General features: G+C 32.5%; 1 protein-coding gene across 3 annotated transcripts in view; it reads right to left on the bottom strand.

Annotated features, from left to right (window-relative positions):
- The window catches only part of LOC140057345 (uncharacterized), a 61,482-nt gene extending 42,366 nt beyond the window's left edge, over positions 1 to 19,116 (bottom strand). For 2 of the 3 annotated variants that reach the window (XM_072102966.1, XM_072102967.1), the window contains exons 1-4: positions 18,831 to 19,116; positions 8,157 to 8,193; positions 7,808 to 7,885; positions 7,324 to 7,394 (exon numbers count right to left, since the gene is read on the bottom strand). In XM_072102966.1, the coding sequence (XP_071959067.1) occupies positions 7,324 to 7,394; positions 7,808 to 7,885; positions 8,157 to 8,193; positions 18,831 to 18,881 (237 nt within the window). In that variant the 5' untranslated portion in view covers positions 18,882 to 19,116. The remainder of the gene's footprint in view (positions 1 to 7,323; positions 7,395 to 7,807; positions 7,886 to 8,156; positions 8,194 to 18,830) is intronic. The other variant, XM_072102968.1, reaches the window with a different exon arrangement.

The following is a 19,116-nucleotide window of genomic DNA, read 5'->3' as shown; positions in this document are numbered from 1 at the left end:
AATTTGAAACGATAAGAAGAGGAAATCTGTGATAATGAGAAAAAGTCGCCCCAACCGAGATAAGAACCCGGACCCTCTTCTTGATATGCAGATGTCCTAACCATTCCGTATTTTGTTCACAGGAAAAAACATATTATTAGATGTTTTAATAAGATGCATGTCATAAAAAAAACCAATAATTACCTGAAAAAAATGAACATAATTTAGTAGAGGAAAATAATATTTAACTTGAACTTTCAGACGACTTTGGGAAAATTGATTTTGCAGGATCAGTATTTTTTTCTGTGAATAAAATTGGCCCCTTCAAAGTCACTAAGTTTGATTTTATTCATCCTTATTCATGTTTTGCTCGACAAAAACATGAACTCATTACGCATACATCAGTGATGACACATTGTGTCGTTATTGGTAATTGATGATCTAGTTTTTTATATACTTTAGATTATTTTTAACGCGGACAAACTTTACTAAAATATTCCAGTTAATTTTGTACGTCATATCTCATAATCTTGTAATATGGAGCAGGCTGATTAAAGTCAATTGTAATTACTTTAAGATTAGTTTTAGTCGTGTAAAGGTTTGTTCATGCAAGTTAGAATAATATTTAAATTTAAACATCAATTTATTTACAATTAAAGATCACTTTTGTAACTTCAGTGTGAAAGTGACGTATGTGGAGTGAATTAATTTAAACTATGGTACGTATACTGTCTCTATTTTACGTCAATTTTGATTTTATAAAACATACATATATGTTGCACTTTGCTATGAATATGTAACAAGCAAGTTTTTTCTACTGAAATAGAATGTTCACGTTAGTCTACTTTATCGATATGCTCGTTGTCGAAAACAATAATTGAGATACAACATATTGTTTCCATAGGTTAATTCTTAAGAATGTATTCATTTTTATTAGGCGTATGTAAAATGCCCTATTTTCCCCACTGGAAAAATCGTCTATAGGGAGTCACGTGTCAAAACACAATGTTAAAATGAATTTCCCCATTCACTGCATGTTTTCAATATATAAGCTCTCATCTCCTCTCACTGGCGCCGTGCGGGTATACGTGTTCGATGAACGTGTGAGTCAGGCTAGCTGAATAGCGATGACACGTGTAAAATTAAAAAAAAAAATAAAATTGTAATAACATTTTGGCTTAACTCATTGGAATTTCCTTATTTTCTATTAAGTCGTAAATAGTAGGCCGATTCCCAAAGGAAAATTATCACCTTTAATAATAATAATCAAAACGTCAACTTATTTTTATATGTTAAAATCATTTAAAATGAAAATATGGTATCGTAGATAAGTATTTTCATATCATTTTAGAAGATTCATTTCATTCCATTAAAAAACCCCATTTATCACTGTTTGCTCAATCCATGCCTAGAGACCATTTTGGCTGAAAGTCAGTGATTTTGCAGACTTCTCTGTATAATAAACTACATCGTGAATAACACTATAGTAAGTCATACAAAAACCATTCACGAAATGTCAATTAGAGTCAACTTCTACAATTGTTACGTGTCTTTAGCCAACATTATGCAAGTTTCAGTTTCAATAATTCTTCACCATAGGCGATATATTGTTTCTAATTTAACTGTAACTTTGACGTTTTATACTTTCCAGCCCTAGGTCTTAACACTAACTCTACCTGACACTGGCCCCGGCGATGATGTGTTCCCTTAATGTCTTATCTACTCTAGGGTGTATGATACAATTACAGTAGCTTAAATCTCCAGGGTAAACATAGCCCTAACTTAACATGACGCTGAAGTTATTGGCCTACAGCTATTTTCATAGAGGTTTGCTCAGGGAGATATCAAACAGGCCGCCACGTGGGAGATAATGGCAAATAGATTCATATTTCTAGGACTATTGTGCATGGGTTCGTCTAGACCACGACCAATCATAGTGTGAGAGCTTATGTTGTTTACATTCCATACATTGATGACAGTTTTAAAAATAAGAGTTCACTATAATATCTCTATGATGTAACGGAGGTTGTTTTAATTTGTGCATTTTGCTAGTTTGGTGATTGGAGTAGTGGCTGTATGATACAGTAGTAAGTAGGTATTGGTGTACATGACGTATAGGCCTATGATGGGATTTCCAATACAATGATTGTTATAATTATTAGGGTGGGGGAGGGGGAAAATGTGAAATAATTGCGATCACAATAGTGTAGCCTACTTAAAGTACTTCCACCACCTTGTTTTTAACTTATTGTCATATCCTTTAATCGTCTGATTGACAAGGTGGAAATATATATTCGCTAATAGATTGAAAGGTCACTTAAATTAATATGTAAGGTCAAATCTACGAAAATAGACAATTTTGTTATTTTGGTATTTAAAAGCAATAGGGCTATTGCGTGTTTAACATGTCATTTCTGCAATGTGTTTTTTAACGTGGATTTCATTTAATTGGTATTTCCTTCTTTTAGTTGTGAGGTTAAACGTAATTGTTGGAAGAATCAAACTTAATTGCTAGATAGAAATAAATGAATTCCCCTGAACTCATTGTTATTAAAAAATGTGAAAACCAGTTGAGGAGCCACTTGCGTTTACGTACCAGAATAGAAAAAAAAGTGGCATAAAAATAATTTATATAAGTCGTCATTATATTGTTTTGTGAAAGATATGTTTATTTGCTTATCATGTAGGCCTATAAGTGTTTACTTCAGAAAGAATGTTCTGAAAATGTTAAAGCAACACACATGGGTGGGCTTTACATTCACCTGAGAAAACTTTATGACGATAAAATTAAATCAAAATAGAAATTAGGATTGATATTTCCTACTTTTAGCTTAAGATATGATTTAATGTAATTATTTATGGAATTTGTTGATATGTCGTGTAATGTCTATTACGGAACAAATCACGTATTTAAAAGTACATTATATCTCAAAAACTCAGCATTGTCAACGTAAATTATTATCTATAATTACCGTATTATAAGTAATAATAAGTTGGGAATTATGTAAAACATTTTTAATGTATAAATCGCTTGTTATGTTATGTTCAACATTTAGAAGGTTAAGACACGTCTGTTAATTGGAACAATGTTATATATTGCTGTTGCTTTATGCTTATGAGAGGAATAATGATCAAACATGTTACGGTAATTGTTAAGTTAGCTTGCTTAGTTAGTTGTTTAAAAAAGCACGATAGTTAAATTCAGTGACATATATTTGGCTATAACTTCCCAAAAATCAAATTTAGCAAAACAAATAATGTAGACAGATGAATTAGGATAAGATATTTTAATTAATATATAAGTTGGCTTTGCTTTAAAACAAGTTTAATGACATCCCGCATGGCTTTGTTCTTAACACATTGGCATAAACACTGAGGGAGATACATAATAAATTATGTTAGTACTTAAAGATTGTCTTAAATACTCTATTTTACATTAGTACTGATAACATCTATTCACCTTTGAAATCGTTTGAATATTGTTCACAGACAAAATTTGTAAACAACCTTATTATGAAAGACAAGACATAATTATCCTGAACCACTACGGGATTCAGTTTTAAAATTGAGTAACTGTTTACTTGACTGTACTTTGTTTAAAGCACGATGTCTTAAGTATTAATGACATATTAAATCTTGTTTAGCATTTACCAAATATGTAAACAAATTTATCAAACGCAGACCCTAGATTATTAAATTTTCATAAATCCAATAAATAGAGTCAATGTCATTTTTTTTATCAGTGGCTGATTGCCATTCTTTTGTATTAAGGTCAGGTTTACCTACCACAATTTAGGAGGGACACATTTCAAACTTAGATCCCGATTCTCAGTCTTGTATCCCTCCAATATTATGATATTATAATACTAAAACAGAGGTTAGAGTGACAATCACTTAGACATGGTTCAGTACCTCTATTTCACATTTCATTTCATCTTATTATAATTATCATGTCTTTGCTTATAATTAGTTAAAGCCCGCACTAGACCTCTATCATTATTGCGTTACACAATATAATGTATTTTGTAGATGTTATGGAAACCCTTAGCTCAGCTATAATATGTTCAGTATTACCATCTCCTTAGGAGGCTTACGCTACTTTAGGCTACTGAACTGTTACTTGGGGGTCAGCCAAGTATTAACTAATTTCATTCATAACTTTGTCGGTCTGAAAATACACAAGGTCATGATGCAGTGTCGGTGTACTTGAAAGTTTTTCCCCAATGGTCTGCTGGATCTACGTAACCTGACAAGGCCTGTATTATTAAGCTACTTGAGCCTAGACATTCTGGTTTATTAAGACATGTTGTCTATTTCGTTACAATCCTACGTTTTTATTCAGTGGTAGTCAATTCATTATCCTAGATATATTGGTGAATATAACCACACACTTGTCAGGAATCAAATAGGCCTAATGTGTTATTTACCCTTAGTCAAATTAAAATTTAATTAAATTTAAAGTTTAATAAAAAAGAATAAATACAAAAGGTTTAATATTATAATAGTGTATTGTAATACCCGATAAATTACTTAATGAGTATTAGTCAAATAGGCCTAATCCATAGTTTCTTTCTTCGTAAGGTTAAGTAGATTCTTGTTATCGAGCAAATTCTCAGGATAAATTTAATTTTAAATCAAGTAAAACTTCGTCTACTACTAGAAGTTCATTGCTATCCCCTTAGTTGATGTGTGTGTGTGTGTGTTCAACTACAATATCTTTCAATACACACATACTTAAATCTTTTTTTCAACCAATTCAAATTGTTGGATGGATTTTATTACACACTACTAAATAAATATCTGACAACAAAATTTGCCATTGACCGATCTTCAAAAGTACGCAAAGTGGGATTTGTTTTTATAATATATTGTAAGAGGCCATAAGTTTACTTTGTTTCAATTGAAATTCAAGGTTTTGTTTCATTTTTATATTGGTCCATGCGTGGGTTTAATAATGATTTTACTAATCTTATAGTGTATTTGGCTACACGAAAGAGTCTCCATAAACTTACCTGAATAGGATTAGGAAAAATTGGTCACCGATTCCATATAGTCTATGAAAAGTCATATAATGCTTAATAGCTCCGGTTTTAATGGTTCCTTCTGCTTTCCAAATTATTTAGCCTAAACACATTTCTTACAGAATTTGGAAACGTATCTATATTTAAACGATTTCTTAAAAAATAATTCCACAGGTTTAAATTTCCAGATGAAATTGGTTTGTTTTACGAGAAAATAAAGTATAATATTCAAAATGTTACCTTTTGATAAACTGGAACATTTCTAAAGATATAAGACATAGCCTACATTTTTTAATTATTATACTGTCGGCGCCAGGGAAATGTTAATGTTCGAAAGAGAAGTACTAATAACATGCAATTTACCGGTAATAAGCACTACTGCTCAAGCTCGACAACAGTGTTCATATTGTAAAATCCAGTAATATGGGTCGGTTCTGATGGATTGCTGCAGAATCAATATTGAATTTGACTCAGTTAAACCATGGCGGTATCTAACATTAAGCTTTTGATCAGTTGTTTCAGAGATCTTTTATTTTTTTCTCCATGCTTAAACGAACTTTGTAAACTGTGCAATTTAATTTTTGTGCAAGTACTTCATGTTCTTGATTTTCCTATTCTTTGTTTAAGGTGGGTCGGTTTATGTAGACTTCTGAAACTTTTCAACAGATTGAATGCAGTTCTATCCAACATAACCACCCCGACCACCTGTTTAAATTCTGTCTTACATTATATTGGCAGAGCCTCCTTATAATACTTCCCCTCTACTAAATCAACGTTCATTTTCTTAATAGTAAGGTACGTAATTAATTTCACTTGAATCGTTACCTTTACAAATGCTATATACATTTTATTCTGTGAAGTGCACACGGCAGAGGCCTATTACTTTTAACTTCGCCATTCAAACACCTAACACTTACATAAATCTTTTAAAGCACAATGAAAACATTTTTGCAAATTATCTTTTGAGCTTTTAAGTTCTAAATTACAAACTACAACGGATACCGTTAGCTCTTGCAACAATAATTATTAATTTCAAAATAATCGGTTTGTAGATACGCAGTTGTGTTAATAAATTGACAACAGATTGAACTATTGGAATACGACCACATTCTACATTCTTAAGTGGCGTAAGGATTTTATCTGATCTTTTGGAATTTCCTGACATATCTGGATATAATTTAATTTTTAGTGTTGTGAGAATAAACCATGCGTTTAAAAATGGATGGTTACTGAACTTCTTTCAAGGCATTTTACGCATATATATATATATATATATAGATATTTTGTTTTCGTATTTGATTATATAACTTCATACAGCGTCTGCATTTTTATGATAATCGTTACTTAAACTTTGTATTTTGTTTAAAAATGTTTATTATTAATTTCTTATTTCTTAAGTATAGCAGTTAGTGCTATTATGAACAAACGGTAGTTTTTTTAATGTTTTTACGCATTGATATATACTTTCATATACTGTTCAAAGAGTTCACTCAATACCATGAGTGCGCGGGTTGAGAGCTAGCATCATACATTAATGATAATCACTTTTTCTTCCGAGTTAAATGTATCTTGTTAATCGGCCACGTGATTATAATTAGTTATTATTATATAAACAAATATTCATGATTTGTGTATTTAATATTTTTAGTATTTCACAGTACTTATCCTTGACCTTTTAACAAACGTTTTACCGCTGACATTTATGTTTAATTCATCATCTCTGCAATTCTCCAACTATACTTTCAATTATGATATTAACCTTGCGTGTGTGATGTCAGATACTACTGGTGGTATATATTGCATTATGAGTTTATTGCCCGATTTTCTATACCGTATACCTTCATAGCTTTTTTGACCCATATCCATATTAGTATTACTAAAACAGCTTCCACCCAGGAATAAGGATAGGGCTTACTTCTGTAAATCAGCAGCCGTTGCACTGTGGAATTCGATTTTGTATTCGAGATTTTCCTCTGCTTGTTTCAAGCTTAATACGAAAGCCTACCACATGTGTATAAATATTATTCAATTACTATGTCGAAGTTTCAACAGAGCTATATTTATTCAACTGGCAGGATTAGGCTTTCATAGGTTTTCATTCATACCTGCCATTCTATTAGCTCGGACCTCTGGTTAGCGACGAGAGCACGGTGTATCCCAACCCACAACTCAGGTGCTGCATCGTGATCTTCACTCTCTCCTTTTCACAAGAATAGTTTCCACTTATTTTTACAGCATGTTGAAACTTTCATAGGTGTTTATTGCGCTTAACAAATTCAAAACAATTCACAATTGAAATGGATTGCTTAAAATAATGACTTACCCTTGACTTAAGTTGGGGTACATAAATATCTCCTTCTATTAAGAATGGTTCTTCTAAACCGTCTGCTATTGCTGAAAATACATAAAAATAAACATTACATTAATGTTGATATATAATAACTGATTTAATGGGAGACAAATAGAACATCCAGTAAAACTTGGTTCACACTAGGATCAATCACAAGGACGTAAGCTCAAAACACATCTTCCTAGTGGGAACCAAACATTTGACATTGCATCTAATCGCACTAGCATGACAACAGTGTTGTAGAATGGTATACAAAATTACAAACATAAACAGAAAAAAAAGCAAGAAATCGGTTCAAAAGGACACTACTTAAACGGCAATATAATATCCCGATTAAAGACAATTCCGGAAGTAATCGGTTAGTTTTCACATTATATTTTGGCGTTGGAACATTACTGGGGCGTAACTGATCCTTGTCTATTCCAATATGGATTGCTGTCCAACATACGTAGCTTACCTGTATTTATAAATGCATTGTCTTCTAATATAGCACCCATACCGTCTTTTTCGCTATCATCAGGTTTCTTAGAGTATTCTGAAAAAGTCATTATAGATATTTTAATTACAAGATTCTAGCAAGTGACATTAAGTCCGTTACACAGTGTCGAAGTTTTAGTTTACCTCCATCTGATTTTTGTTAAAGTCAGTCGACTAAAAGAATGTCAGTCAATCAGCTAGTTCGTAAACCAGTCATTTGGTAATAGTCAGTCAGTTAATTTATGAATTAGTCGGTGTCGTGTCTTATCCAACAATCGGACGTCAGAATAGTTAGTGAATTGGAATTTTTAAATTAACTATACAATTACCTTCTGGTGATGGTGGCGCCGGAGGGTGTGCACAGTCCTAAAAAAATAAATTAAAACTGTATTTTTTGTAAGCCTATTATATAAAGTAAAATAAGTTATGATAAACTTTGACTTTGGGTAATGTTGAGGCCAAAAAATGTGGTCATGTAGGCCTATACAGAGCTAAGAAATTTGTCAAGGCACAATACATACATACATATAGCATAGGTATTTTATAGACATTTAAATTAAAACCAGTAGGCCTATGTAAGATGAATAAATACATCGTGGTTGTGATTGCAGTAAAAATAAATTGGTAAATGTACTTAATACTGGAGAATGTGGTACAACAACCCACATCTTTAGCTAGACATCACACAGTACCGGAATCAGCTGCATCTTTTCCCTTAATAGAGGTAGACCTACAAATCACATCCCGGTAACTTTGTTTATTTCAGCCTGGAAAAACAGGCCTGTATATTTTGGGTTACATTACTAGTTTGGAATACGCATTGCGCCATGCACCTTCTTAATTACATAATGCATTACGTTTCCAACGAGAGACATTTAGACAAGAAATATTACTTATAAAAAACGCCGCTCGACATTTTAAAATTAATCATTATGATTAATTATTAAAAAGATGTCCTTTAATCGCAAAGATACATACAAATCACAGATAGTTCTTTAATTATGAATCCCATGCCCATTTTTTTCACTAGTTAATTTTACACACAGCATTTGAAAGAAGACATGTGTACCTTTCCAACAATGTATTATTTGCCAACAAATATTAATCTACTAATTAAAAAACGGCATTTAAAAATGGTCAATTTTAAACTTTAATGTACTGTAGCCTGTTTGTCTGTAACCTCAACCCGAACTATAGGCATGCAACTGACTAGAGACAACGTGACTTCTCAAGTGAAAATTCTTCCACACTCTGTTGATTCGCGTCAGCCAATCAAAGGGCAAGAATTCAAAATCGTCAACCGTGAGCCCTCAGACTCTTTTCCCAGACGTCTAGCAGCTGGGACCTATGAATTATAGTCGAGTTTCAATTTTAGCAAAACTGTCGGCCTTAGATACCGCTATGAAACAGCTTATTAATGAATATGTCCTCATGGAACATAGCTGGCTATTAAAAATGTATTCTCTTCCAACAAAAAATATTAAAAATAAAATAAATCATACTCTCAATAGGTTATTTTGTAGTTTTAATAAAGTAAATCACTTCTGTACTGTAGAAAAAAACTTTACAAAATAAATTACAACCAAAACCTATTGGCTGACAGCCAATTTGACTATGTTTTGCTTTAACAGTTTTTTTAGGTAAATACATTCTTTTTTAACTATTAGGCCTATGTAAAATTAAAATGGCATATTAAAAAAAATGTCTTTCAGGGGAACAATACATCTTTAAGCTCTGTTAAATTTATCCATGATTAAAGTAAAGATTCTTGATTGTTACTATTATTTTTTTCCCTCCATTTTCTAGAAGTTATTTTTATTCAACCCAAATAGATATGTACACTATTGATATTGTTGCTCTCCGTCTGTACACCATCTTTGTCCCGTAAATTATCCGGAACATTAACTTGATCCGGTGTCCTAAAATTGTGTCACCCGATTACTCCGAACTCCGAAATTGACGATGTGATACCAACAGCGAAGAAAAATAAGCACGCACGCCTTGTCAGCACATTATACATTTACAGCAAATGATGAAAGTAAAGCTGATTATTATGTTTAATTTACTGGGTCCAGGTGCAAATTGGACGTTCAGTTTGAATTATCCATGGGGCGCAATTCGCCCGTGTTGCCCATCTTTATTCATTCACCTGATGACGTCAACATGCTACCCGCTAGCAGAACAAGTTCATAGGTTTTCATTTTAATTTGATTACGTCAGTTATGTACTTTAGTTTATTCTTTAAGCTACCATTGAATAAAGTGTCTGAAAATGTAAACCCTTATGTTTTATTTTTTTTTCAATTGGCAACTAATTATCAATGCACTTGTCCTGATCCGTAAGACCATTTTTGACGTTTACAGCAAGTTAGAAAGTTGGGTAGGGTTAGATCTAAAGGGGGATTTGTTTTTATTTTCGATCACAATTTATTAAATCTTAAATGACACAAATAATATTGTTATATAATATTATTATGTTTATACATAATACATATATCTATTGTTATTGTTTGATATCCACACTATACCACCTATACAAGCTTATTGGATCCGCGGTTTCTCTTACAACAAGTTATAGGCTTTTATAACTGTACTAGTAATAGTAGGCTACTAACCACAATAATAACTACTCAAGCTTTTAGTTTACTATACAGTATATGTGTCGTTATTGGACTAATCGAGGCTATGACAAGCTATCGTGTATATTTCAAATAAAGTCAGACCTTAACGGATGGTCGATTACTTTATGTTTGTCCTTTAATTGCGTATTCTATATTATTTGCAATGAATAGGACAAGACTATCATGGGACTATCAAAAGGATAATTTAACAGCGTTCCATTATCCTATAAACTTGTAAATTGTGACAACCGGAACTAAGACCTATTCGAATGAAAGGTGACGGCCAACTTATCGATAACTTTCAAAAACATATAATTGATATTATTTACTCAGATTCAGAAGCAGAAGCTATAGATAACTTAATCCTACGGGATTAGACGGATTATTAAAGGTGCCAGGATAAATCTCAGCGTTGAAATCTACATTTATCCTGTATATGTATGAGATCGCGTGTTATGTGAATCGCTAATGGATTAGGGCTGTTGCAATTTTCATACACGGAAGAGAAGTTGGTGATTTGTGTCGCAGCTGAATAAATTCATTTTGATATACGGCTTAACAGACTCGAAGTTAAATTTTTGTAATACACGGATTATTTTAATTTGACCCTTTTCCTCAATGCTTTCATGTACGATTTATATAATGAATTATTTGAAAACAGATGGTCCATTGTGCTACTTTGTTCAAAAGACTGCCATCACAATCAAGATCACAATGGTGTGGAGTGTTTTTTATACACATCCAGCAAGCATTATGATTAAAGGATGGGAAAACACATTTTTCTAAAACCAAAACTACATTATTAAATCACTGCAATAGAAGCCATGTATGCACTTTTCGACTTTGGTGAATCGTCATAATGGAAGGTACTAAAGTCTACTGTCGATGAGAATCAGAGCATTGGTTACATCCGTATTAACACTTTTACAAACATCTATGTTATGGTTTAACTAGGCTACGGGTTAACTAGGTTACGGTTTGATTATATCCGACCATAAAAATGTATTGCCGTTTTCTAAATTTGGCACAAAATACGATTATATGAACATGTATTGTGCATTCTACTTCAAAATGAGTCGGTATTTTTAGACCTTCTATCAATGGCCAATTAATGTTCTTTAAATGTAAACGTTCTGAATGTGTTGTTACTTTATGATTCGAGGTTTTACTCAACGATATTTTCGTAAAGACAGGTAAAATATGACATTGTAAATAAAGCCTCACACATCATCAACATGTCAATAACCATAACTCATGTTGATTACTAACCTATGACGCTAGTTATTTTTTGACCGAAGAGGGAAAGTTATTTCCCCGTGGAAAATGTATTGTCATAGGATACGTATACAACTTTAAAATGTATTTTGATACAGTATATACGACCCTGGACTAATTTTTCTTTTTGCTAACAGTATTCTCATTATTTTACTGATATGACTCCACCAGTGAGTTTACTGTCGATTGTCTTCTATCCCATTTCTCTATAATGTTCCCTTTCTGTCTTACATGATGTACGTAGACCTACAATATTTCTTCATTCATCTGGTTGTTCGTGCTCAATTAGCGGCGCCGTACTCAAATCCAATTCAGGTTTTCATTTGTTTCAGAATATACTCGATTAATGTCTATATAATTAAATATAATAATATCATTGAAAACATTTTCAGGCACTTAATGCTGGCTGCTTTACTTTACCATTTTGATTAAGCTAGCTGTTTGCTTATTTTGAGATCCAGCTATCCATATGGCATTGCCATTTTCCAGTAATTTTTCTACTTATAGCATATAGGCTAATTCTATTACTGTAAGTACTCAGTTCAGACTTTTTACACCAGACAGACAAAATAACGTATCTTGTCATAGTGGTTAGACGTCACCTTAACGAAACCATAAAACCCATCTGTGGTTCTTTATAACTTCCGCACTAAATATGATCGTTTTATTGAAATATTCTATATTTTTCCTCCTCTTTCGTAAAAAATGCATTTTTTAAAAACAAGATGAATTTAGTATTTTCGCTGAAGTAGGTCAATATAGTTAATAAACTGAAAATATTTTGGTCCCAAATGTGTGATGCGAAATGTGTGATGCTGATTGTTGGTCCCAAATGTGTGATGCGGCTTGTAAGGGTATTCGCTTCAGACATAAATCAGTGGTTGGTTCCAATGTCGCTTCAGCTGGGGAATTTTAAAATCATATCTAACCATCTTTAGGTCAAGGTTTAGAAAGAAACATTGAATTTACCTCTGAAGAGTAATCTGGATATTTATTGGGTCAGATTTTGAATTTTACCAATGGTAGTGGGACCTGTATTGAGTAGACTGGAACCTGTTGAGTTTCTCTCACTGGGCCTAACAATATGTTACTATGTGCGTGAGAAAATGCAAATATACTATTTAACTTGATTTAAACTCAGGATTTAGGATGAACGCTATTGTGTATTGTGCGTTTATTATTGTAAACTTTATTTTAATAACAACAAGCATCTGCAATCATTTGTTTTACTTTAGGTAAAGTAATTAACACTTCCTAATATTGGGTTTTAAATATAGTACTCACTAAATGTGATGAGGTAAATCTGTTACTACATTGTATTAAACCTAGAGACTGGTGGTATGAAACCGTTGAACTCGCATAATTATAGAACACTTTTAATTAGTCATTTTGCTCCTAGAACAAACTTTTGTAAATTGTTTTCATAAGTCATGAAATAATCTTCATTACACAATAATAATGGAAAATGATTATTTATTTTCATATATTTTGTTTATGTATAATGTATTAATATGGTATTTAGTCAAAACACTTGGGAAGAGGAGAAGATTTATTTTTATGCAATCTCAACCAATGACCGCGACTGAATATAAAAATCGTATTCCCTACAAGGCATTAACATTTCCTAAAATTCATTGATTGTTGGGTTATTTTCCACAAGGATTGCAATTCTCACCCAATCCTGAAAACAGAAGGTTTTGCTTAAACGATGAATTAAAGTGAAACATTTTTATTAATGAATAATTTAAGATTATCTTGTTTTGACGCAATTTTAAACGAATTTTAAAATACAATCGTTTTGTTCTTATTTTTGTTTTCAGTAAACATATTCCGTTCATTTATTTAAGAAAAATGCTATATACCATATTAATACGTTATTGTGAGATTAGTTTTTGTACCGTTACAATTGTTCTTCAAAAAGAATATCCAGTAATTATCTTAATTAACGTAATCTGTAACTTTTTCCCGTCGAATTTGTTATTTTACTACTTGGAGCTACTCTAGTCTTAGCTAAGTAAGTAAATTGTAATAATAAAATAACAATATTAAACTAATATAACTTATATAAACTAATTATAATATTTAATATTACTTTTTATTTTGAGATTTACCTGGTTATGAAAAGGGTAAAATATTTGCTTACTTATGGAGAAGCAATGTGCAGTGTTTTTAGACGAGCTGGATTTTTATTTTAATGTGATACATTCTGAATTTATTCATTTATATGTTCGAATATTACCGTATTAAATATAATTAGTATGACAGTTTTATGCAGTATACATGACATTTTATATAAAGCTGACAAATCAAAAATAATATTCACTAATTTGATCAAGCATTATTACCCGTGAATGATTAAAGTGTCAGCTGATTATATGTATATGAAATCTTAACCAAATACATACGGTAGGCCTACAGTTGGTAATTTAATCAAGCGTGTTGGCATTAAAGCAAAAAACTCAAATCCAGAAACTCAATTCACAAGTCTTGTGTCCAGATTAGGTTACCGGTGAACCGGTCAAGATTTAACATGTGATAATATTAATACATTACTCGCCACAATCTCACTAAAGAAGAACACGTAGCAAAACTTATAAGAAATCCATAATACTAGCTGTAACTATTACCGGTATAGTACTGAGATTTCTTGGGACGTTTCGCGTTGATGGGTTGATGTTGACTTATTATTACTCGCAATTCTACACTTCATGGTTAGTATTAACTTACGGCAACCGCTGATGGGAAAGAATGAGAGCGAAATGTCGAAATTCTAATATATTACTGTATTTAAAAACTAGGGTTAGGACGCAATGGAAGAACGAACGAACGCGTAAAAGTAAGTAAATTGACCAATTACTGCAACAGTTCAGATGATACATCGCATTTTGCGTTAAATTTACAGCATTGAGTTCCGTCTTAGTTGGACGAAGGCTAATGAGATGGAAAAAGATTGTTATTGTTCAGTTCAAACGTTCATTCCAATTTAACATAAACCGCTGACTGAGCATGTAATTAAATTACGTTATAGGTCTACAACACGGATAGCAACCAATCACTGCTGTAAATGTAAATATAGATGAACATAATATGTTATGTTAAAGTAGCTTCAAATATAGTAGTACAATAAGTAAAATTTGTATGATTTCCACCTTCACATCTCAACTAAAAAGCATTAGGGTTAAACATCATTGGTTCCTCCTCAACTAAAAACATTAGGGTTAAACATCATTGGTTCCTCATATCCGTCTGTACAATCGCATACTTTGTACACAATTGTAAAAGTTCAAAATCACAGTAATGTATCATATTATTCACAAATTTAAATGCCACTACTTGAAAGTAATATTATTACATACAACTAAAGACAAAATCTGGGTCACTTTCCACAAAAGTAGACAGGCCTGTTAAAATGTGTTGAAAATGTGTCGGCTGCCACGTAGGCCTACTACTCTCTATAATTCTTGATATTCCTCCTGGTAAAAGGCATTTTAATATGTATTGCTTCTGCTGCTACCAAGAATAGTTGGTCTTACCCGAACCGAAACCCCAGGTCTGTCATTCTATATTAGTAGGCCTATTGGTATATATTATTATCTACAATACAAACCATCTCTAGCCTATGTAGTGGGGAAAGATTACACCAACACATTTGATTCACATTAGACACCACTCAAAGAGATAAAATTTCCATGACGAGGTTTTTACCAATTATAAATATACACACCTTGTTCGTGATCGCTATTGAAAACAGGCAAATGTACCGTATTTTCCCATCTACATATTTTCGACGATGATGCCTAATATTCAGAGATTAACTTGCAAGGGGTGATAGTATTGTCAAGGGCATTAACATCAGGAAAAATTATAAAAAGATTATAAATCAATCTTAATGTACAAGCTACATCATTTTACGTTATGAGTCATCTTTATAGACAATTCGTGCGTTTGATTAATGGAAATATAATTCTATAGTAAGGTGAATTCGAGGACACGGATTACAGCTACGTTGTACAACAGTTTTCCATTTATCGTCTGTTGCACAGGTAGTATAATCAAGTCATAGACTTGTTTTTGGAAAAACATAATGTGTGATGGAGAACCCACATTCACTACCGGTAGCTATCAATTTGGCCTAATTCTAAAACCTAAACGAGCCCGATAAATAATTGTTCTTATTTTCTTTTAAACAGCGGCATGCATTCACTGCATATTACACCACAGCAATGAGTAAGCCTATAATAATGTGAATCAATTCATCAGTATACAAAAAAATCATTATTATTTATTAAATACCATAAAGTAGCAAAGAATGCTAATATTCGTAGCCTATCTCAGTTGCCTTTTATTCTGTAATACGATATACGCATGGGGAAGTTTATGCCTTTTATTAGATGAATGTATGAATTTTAACTGCAGATCTTGTTATTTTCATAACCGTTAGTTGAAATAACGAACGGTATGCAGGTTTACTTTACTGTTTTTATTTTATTTTATTCAATCAAAACCAACAGCGATAAATACCGCCACTAACAGGTTTGAAACATAAAACAATACAACATCAAAAACGGTTAACAAAAAAATACAGATAAAATATATATATATATATATATAAAACAAAGTTGTTTAGCCATCCATCGTGTGTTTCTATGGGCCCGTTTCTGCTGCCAACCCAAAATATACCGTATAAATATACCGTATAAATATACCGTATATATACCGTATATGAAATTCGTGCACCGTTTCCGCTGCACATACTTCGTGGGTGGGTTGTAAAAAAGTTGGCTTTCATTACCCAAAATGCATTTCGTGAGACGGAAGTATGGATTGACCTCGTGTAGTGAGGTTTTTACCTACCGGTACATGCTGACAAAAACAATGATGGTTTCTCAAAACGTCGTAGCATTGCTTTCTATTTTAAATCTAATGAGCAGAAGTGGCAACGAATTTACACCGCACATACAAGCACAATCTAGAAATGTCACTATAAATAAACTCTGTTATTCAAATTGAGTTTATATTATGCTATATTATCCTATATTGCCGTTTTAATTTCCATTTTCTATTATACAGTATTTTACTATGATTTTACATCACGTTGTTGTCGTGTAAGAACATTCGATTTATTGTAATTAAAATCTCGGTATCTCTTCTGTTGCCATGCAGTCTCCCCCCAACTTTCGCTTCCCCCCACAATTGAATTGCAAAAATAGTGATTTGTTCGGTCCACAGTGACATTTTGATCTGTTGCTTGCTTTTACACGTGTTTTTCAACTTTCAATGCAGCAGAAAAACCAAAACAAACGCGTCTCGCTCTGTTAGTTTTTGACCTCGTGTCATGAGACGGGTCACATTTACGGTATATTTTGAGTGCACCAGAAACGGGGAACGAAATATACGGTATATTTTTTCGAATATACCGTATAATATCCACAAACGATGGGGATATTTATGCAGTATATATACCGCAAATATATACGGTATATTTTTTATGAGACCCATTTCTGCTGCCAAAAAATATACCGTATATAAAATATACCGTATATATACGGTATATTTTTGGCAGCAGAAACGGGGCCAAAATTATATTTTTCGATTTTCTGTTGATATATTATTAGAAAAAATGTCATAGTTTCTCCTTAGAGAGTTAGCGTTTGTGACAATAATGATCACTTTTCATATACAGTGCCCAACTATTCTCTTCAATTTCAGCACACATATCAGTACATTCATGCTCTATGTTAAAATTGTCGTGCGGTGCTGTTTTGCCTTCAATCAAATTCTAGACCTAGCGTTAAACTAACTCCAACTCCAACTTTGGTATGTATGTTGGCTGACCACATTTTGGAAACAGACAATCCTAGTATTACACCTAGATTTTAAACGAACCAGCTTTTGTACGCATGCTAAACCCTGCTAACCACATGCATTTATATTATATATTAGTTTAAGGCCATTTTACATCTTAATACGACACACCTGATCAATTTGCGTAAGTTACATATTTTAGACACGAGGAGTAGTAATACCATATTAATTAAATTTGTAATTGACACCTAACCTCAATAAGACACATACTGTTGGTTTAATAAGCAAGATCATCTGCTTTGTTACCAAATGAGACGAATATAAATATGACCCAGGTAACTTCAACAGGCCTTTGGATGCTCACAACTCACAACTGTAGTCTTTAATAACCATTTAGGCCTAATATGCTTTGAAGTTCAAATAGGTATTGCGTGGTATAAGTATTGTGCTGATTGTTCAAGCCATATTGGTGCCATCATTCCTATTTTAAAAGTATATAACAACACGAATTATCTAAGCTCAGTAATATACAAAAGATACAAAACACCGTATTTTAGTTTGATCGACAACGCTTTACAGGTTCGTCGATAAATTGAATGGGTCTATATTATTTGGTCACTGTTATTATGAAGATTTGACCGTAAGTTGATTGGAAACCGGTATTTTCCATTAATATATACAGGTTGGGATTTTAAAGAAAAAACAAAAAATCAAACCTAGATAAAGTGATTTTAGTTTTGTAGTGCTGTTATAATTAATTTAAATTAACATAAACAGGTATAATCATAAATAGATTTGCTTTATTACAAAAAGATGGTAGAGATGCATTTCATAGTTATTTGACCCATGTTATATCTGATTGATAACCAACGATAACTAACAACGCATTATTGCTGTGATGTGAGCTGCATAGGCGAGTCAAGAAGCGGCAATGCGAAATTATTATAGGAAATAAGTTTGCACCTGCGATCTTACAGTAAAGAAAAACTTAGACGGAAACAATCCGATCAATCAAACAATCACCACCGCTTCTCCCTTCCCCCGCCCGTCCCTTACAAGTTCTTGATATCCCAGAGGGAAACAACATTAAACCTAAACGAATCTCTAGAACTTGGAATTCAACATTAATTTAACAATAAACTTCGAAATTTAATAAATGCAAAGGGTAGATCATTAGATTATTAAGAGTACAACATCTAATTTTACAATTATACAATACACTCTTGTTTAATATTACGTAATATCAGGGTAATATAGTACAGACAGTATGGAATGATTATAATTTAATTAAAAAAAATCTTACTATGATTGAGACCACAAACATGGCAAACGCAGCCCATATGTACAGGTACATCGTTTAATGTCAGTATGATCCGAGAGTATCACATCAAAATGTTCCTTTTCTTTGGTCCTCCTACACTCCTCCTACTACCAGAACCCTTCACCCTACTACTATCCTGCAACCTTGTTACTGTTGCGGAATAATCAATGTAGTACTACTGTTCAGCATTCCGACTGTGATCACAGTGTTTAGGTCGATTACCTCCCGTCACGGTTATTGAGCATTGCGGTTTGTGATTGCTGTCGCC

This window comes from Antedon mediterranea, chromosome 8 (genome assembly GCF_964355755.1).
Source record: "Antedon mediterranea chromosome 8, ecAntMedi1.1, whole genome shotgun sequence".
Lineage (NCBI taxonomy): Eukaryota > Metazoa > Echinodermata > Crinoidea > Comatulida > Antedonidae > Antedon > Antedon mediterranea.
The sequence above is the reverse complement of the archived record's forward strand: the minus strand, read 5'-3'. Positions and strand labels throughout refer to the sequence as shown.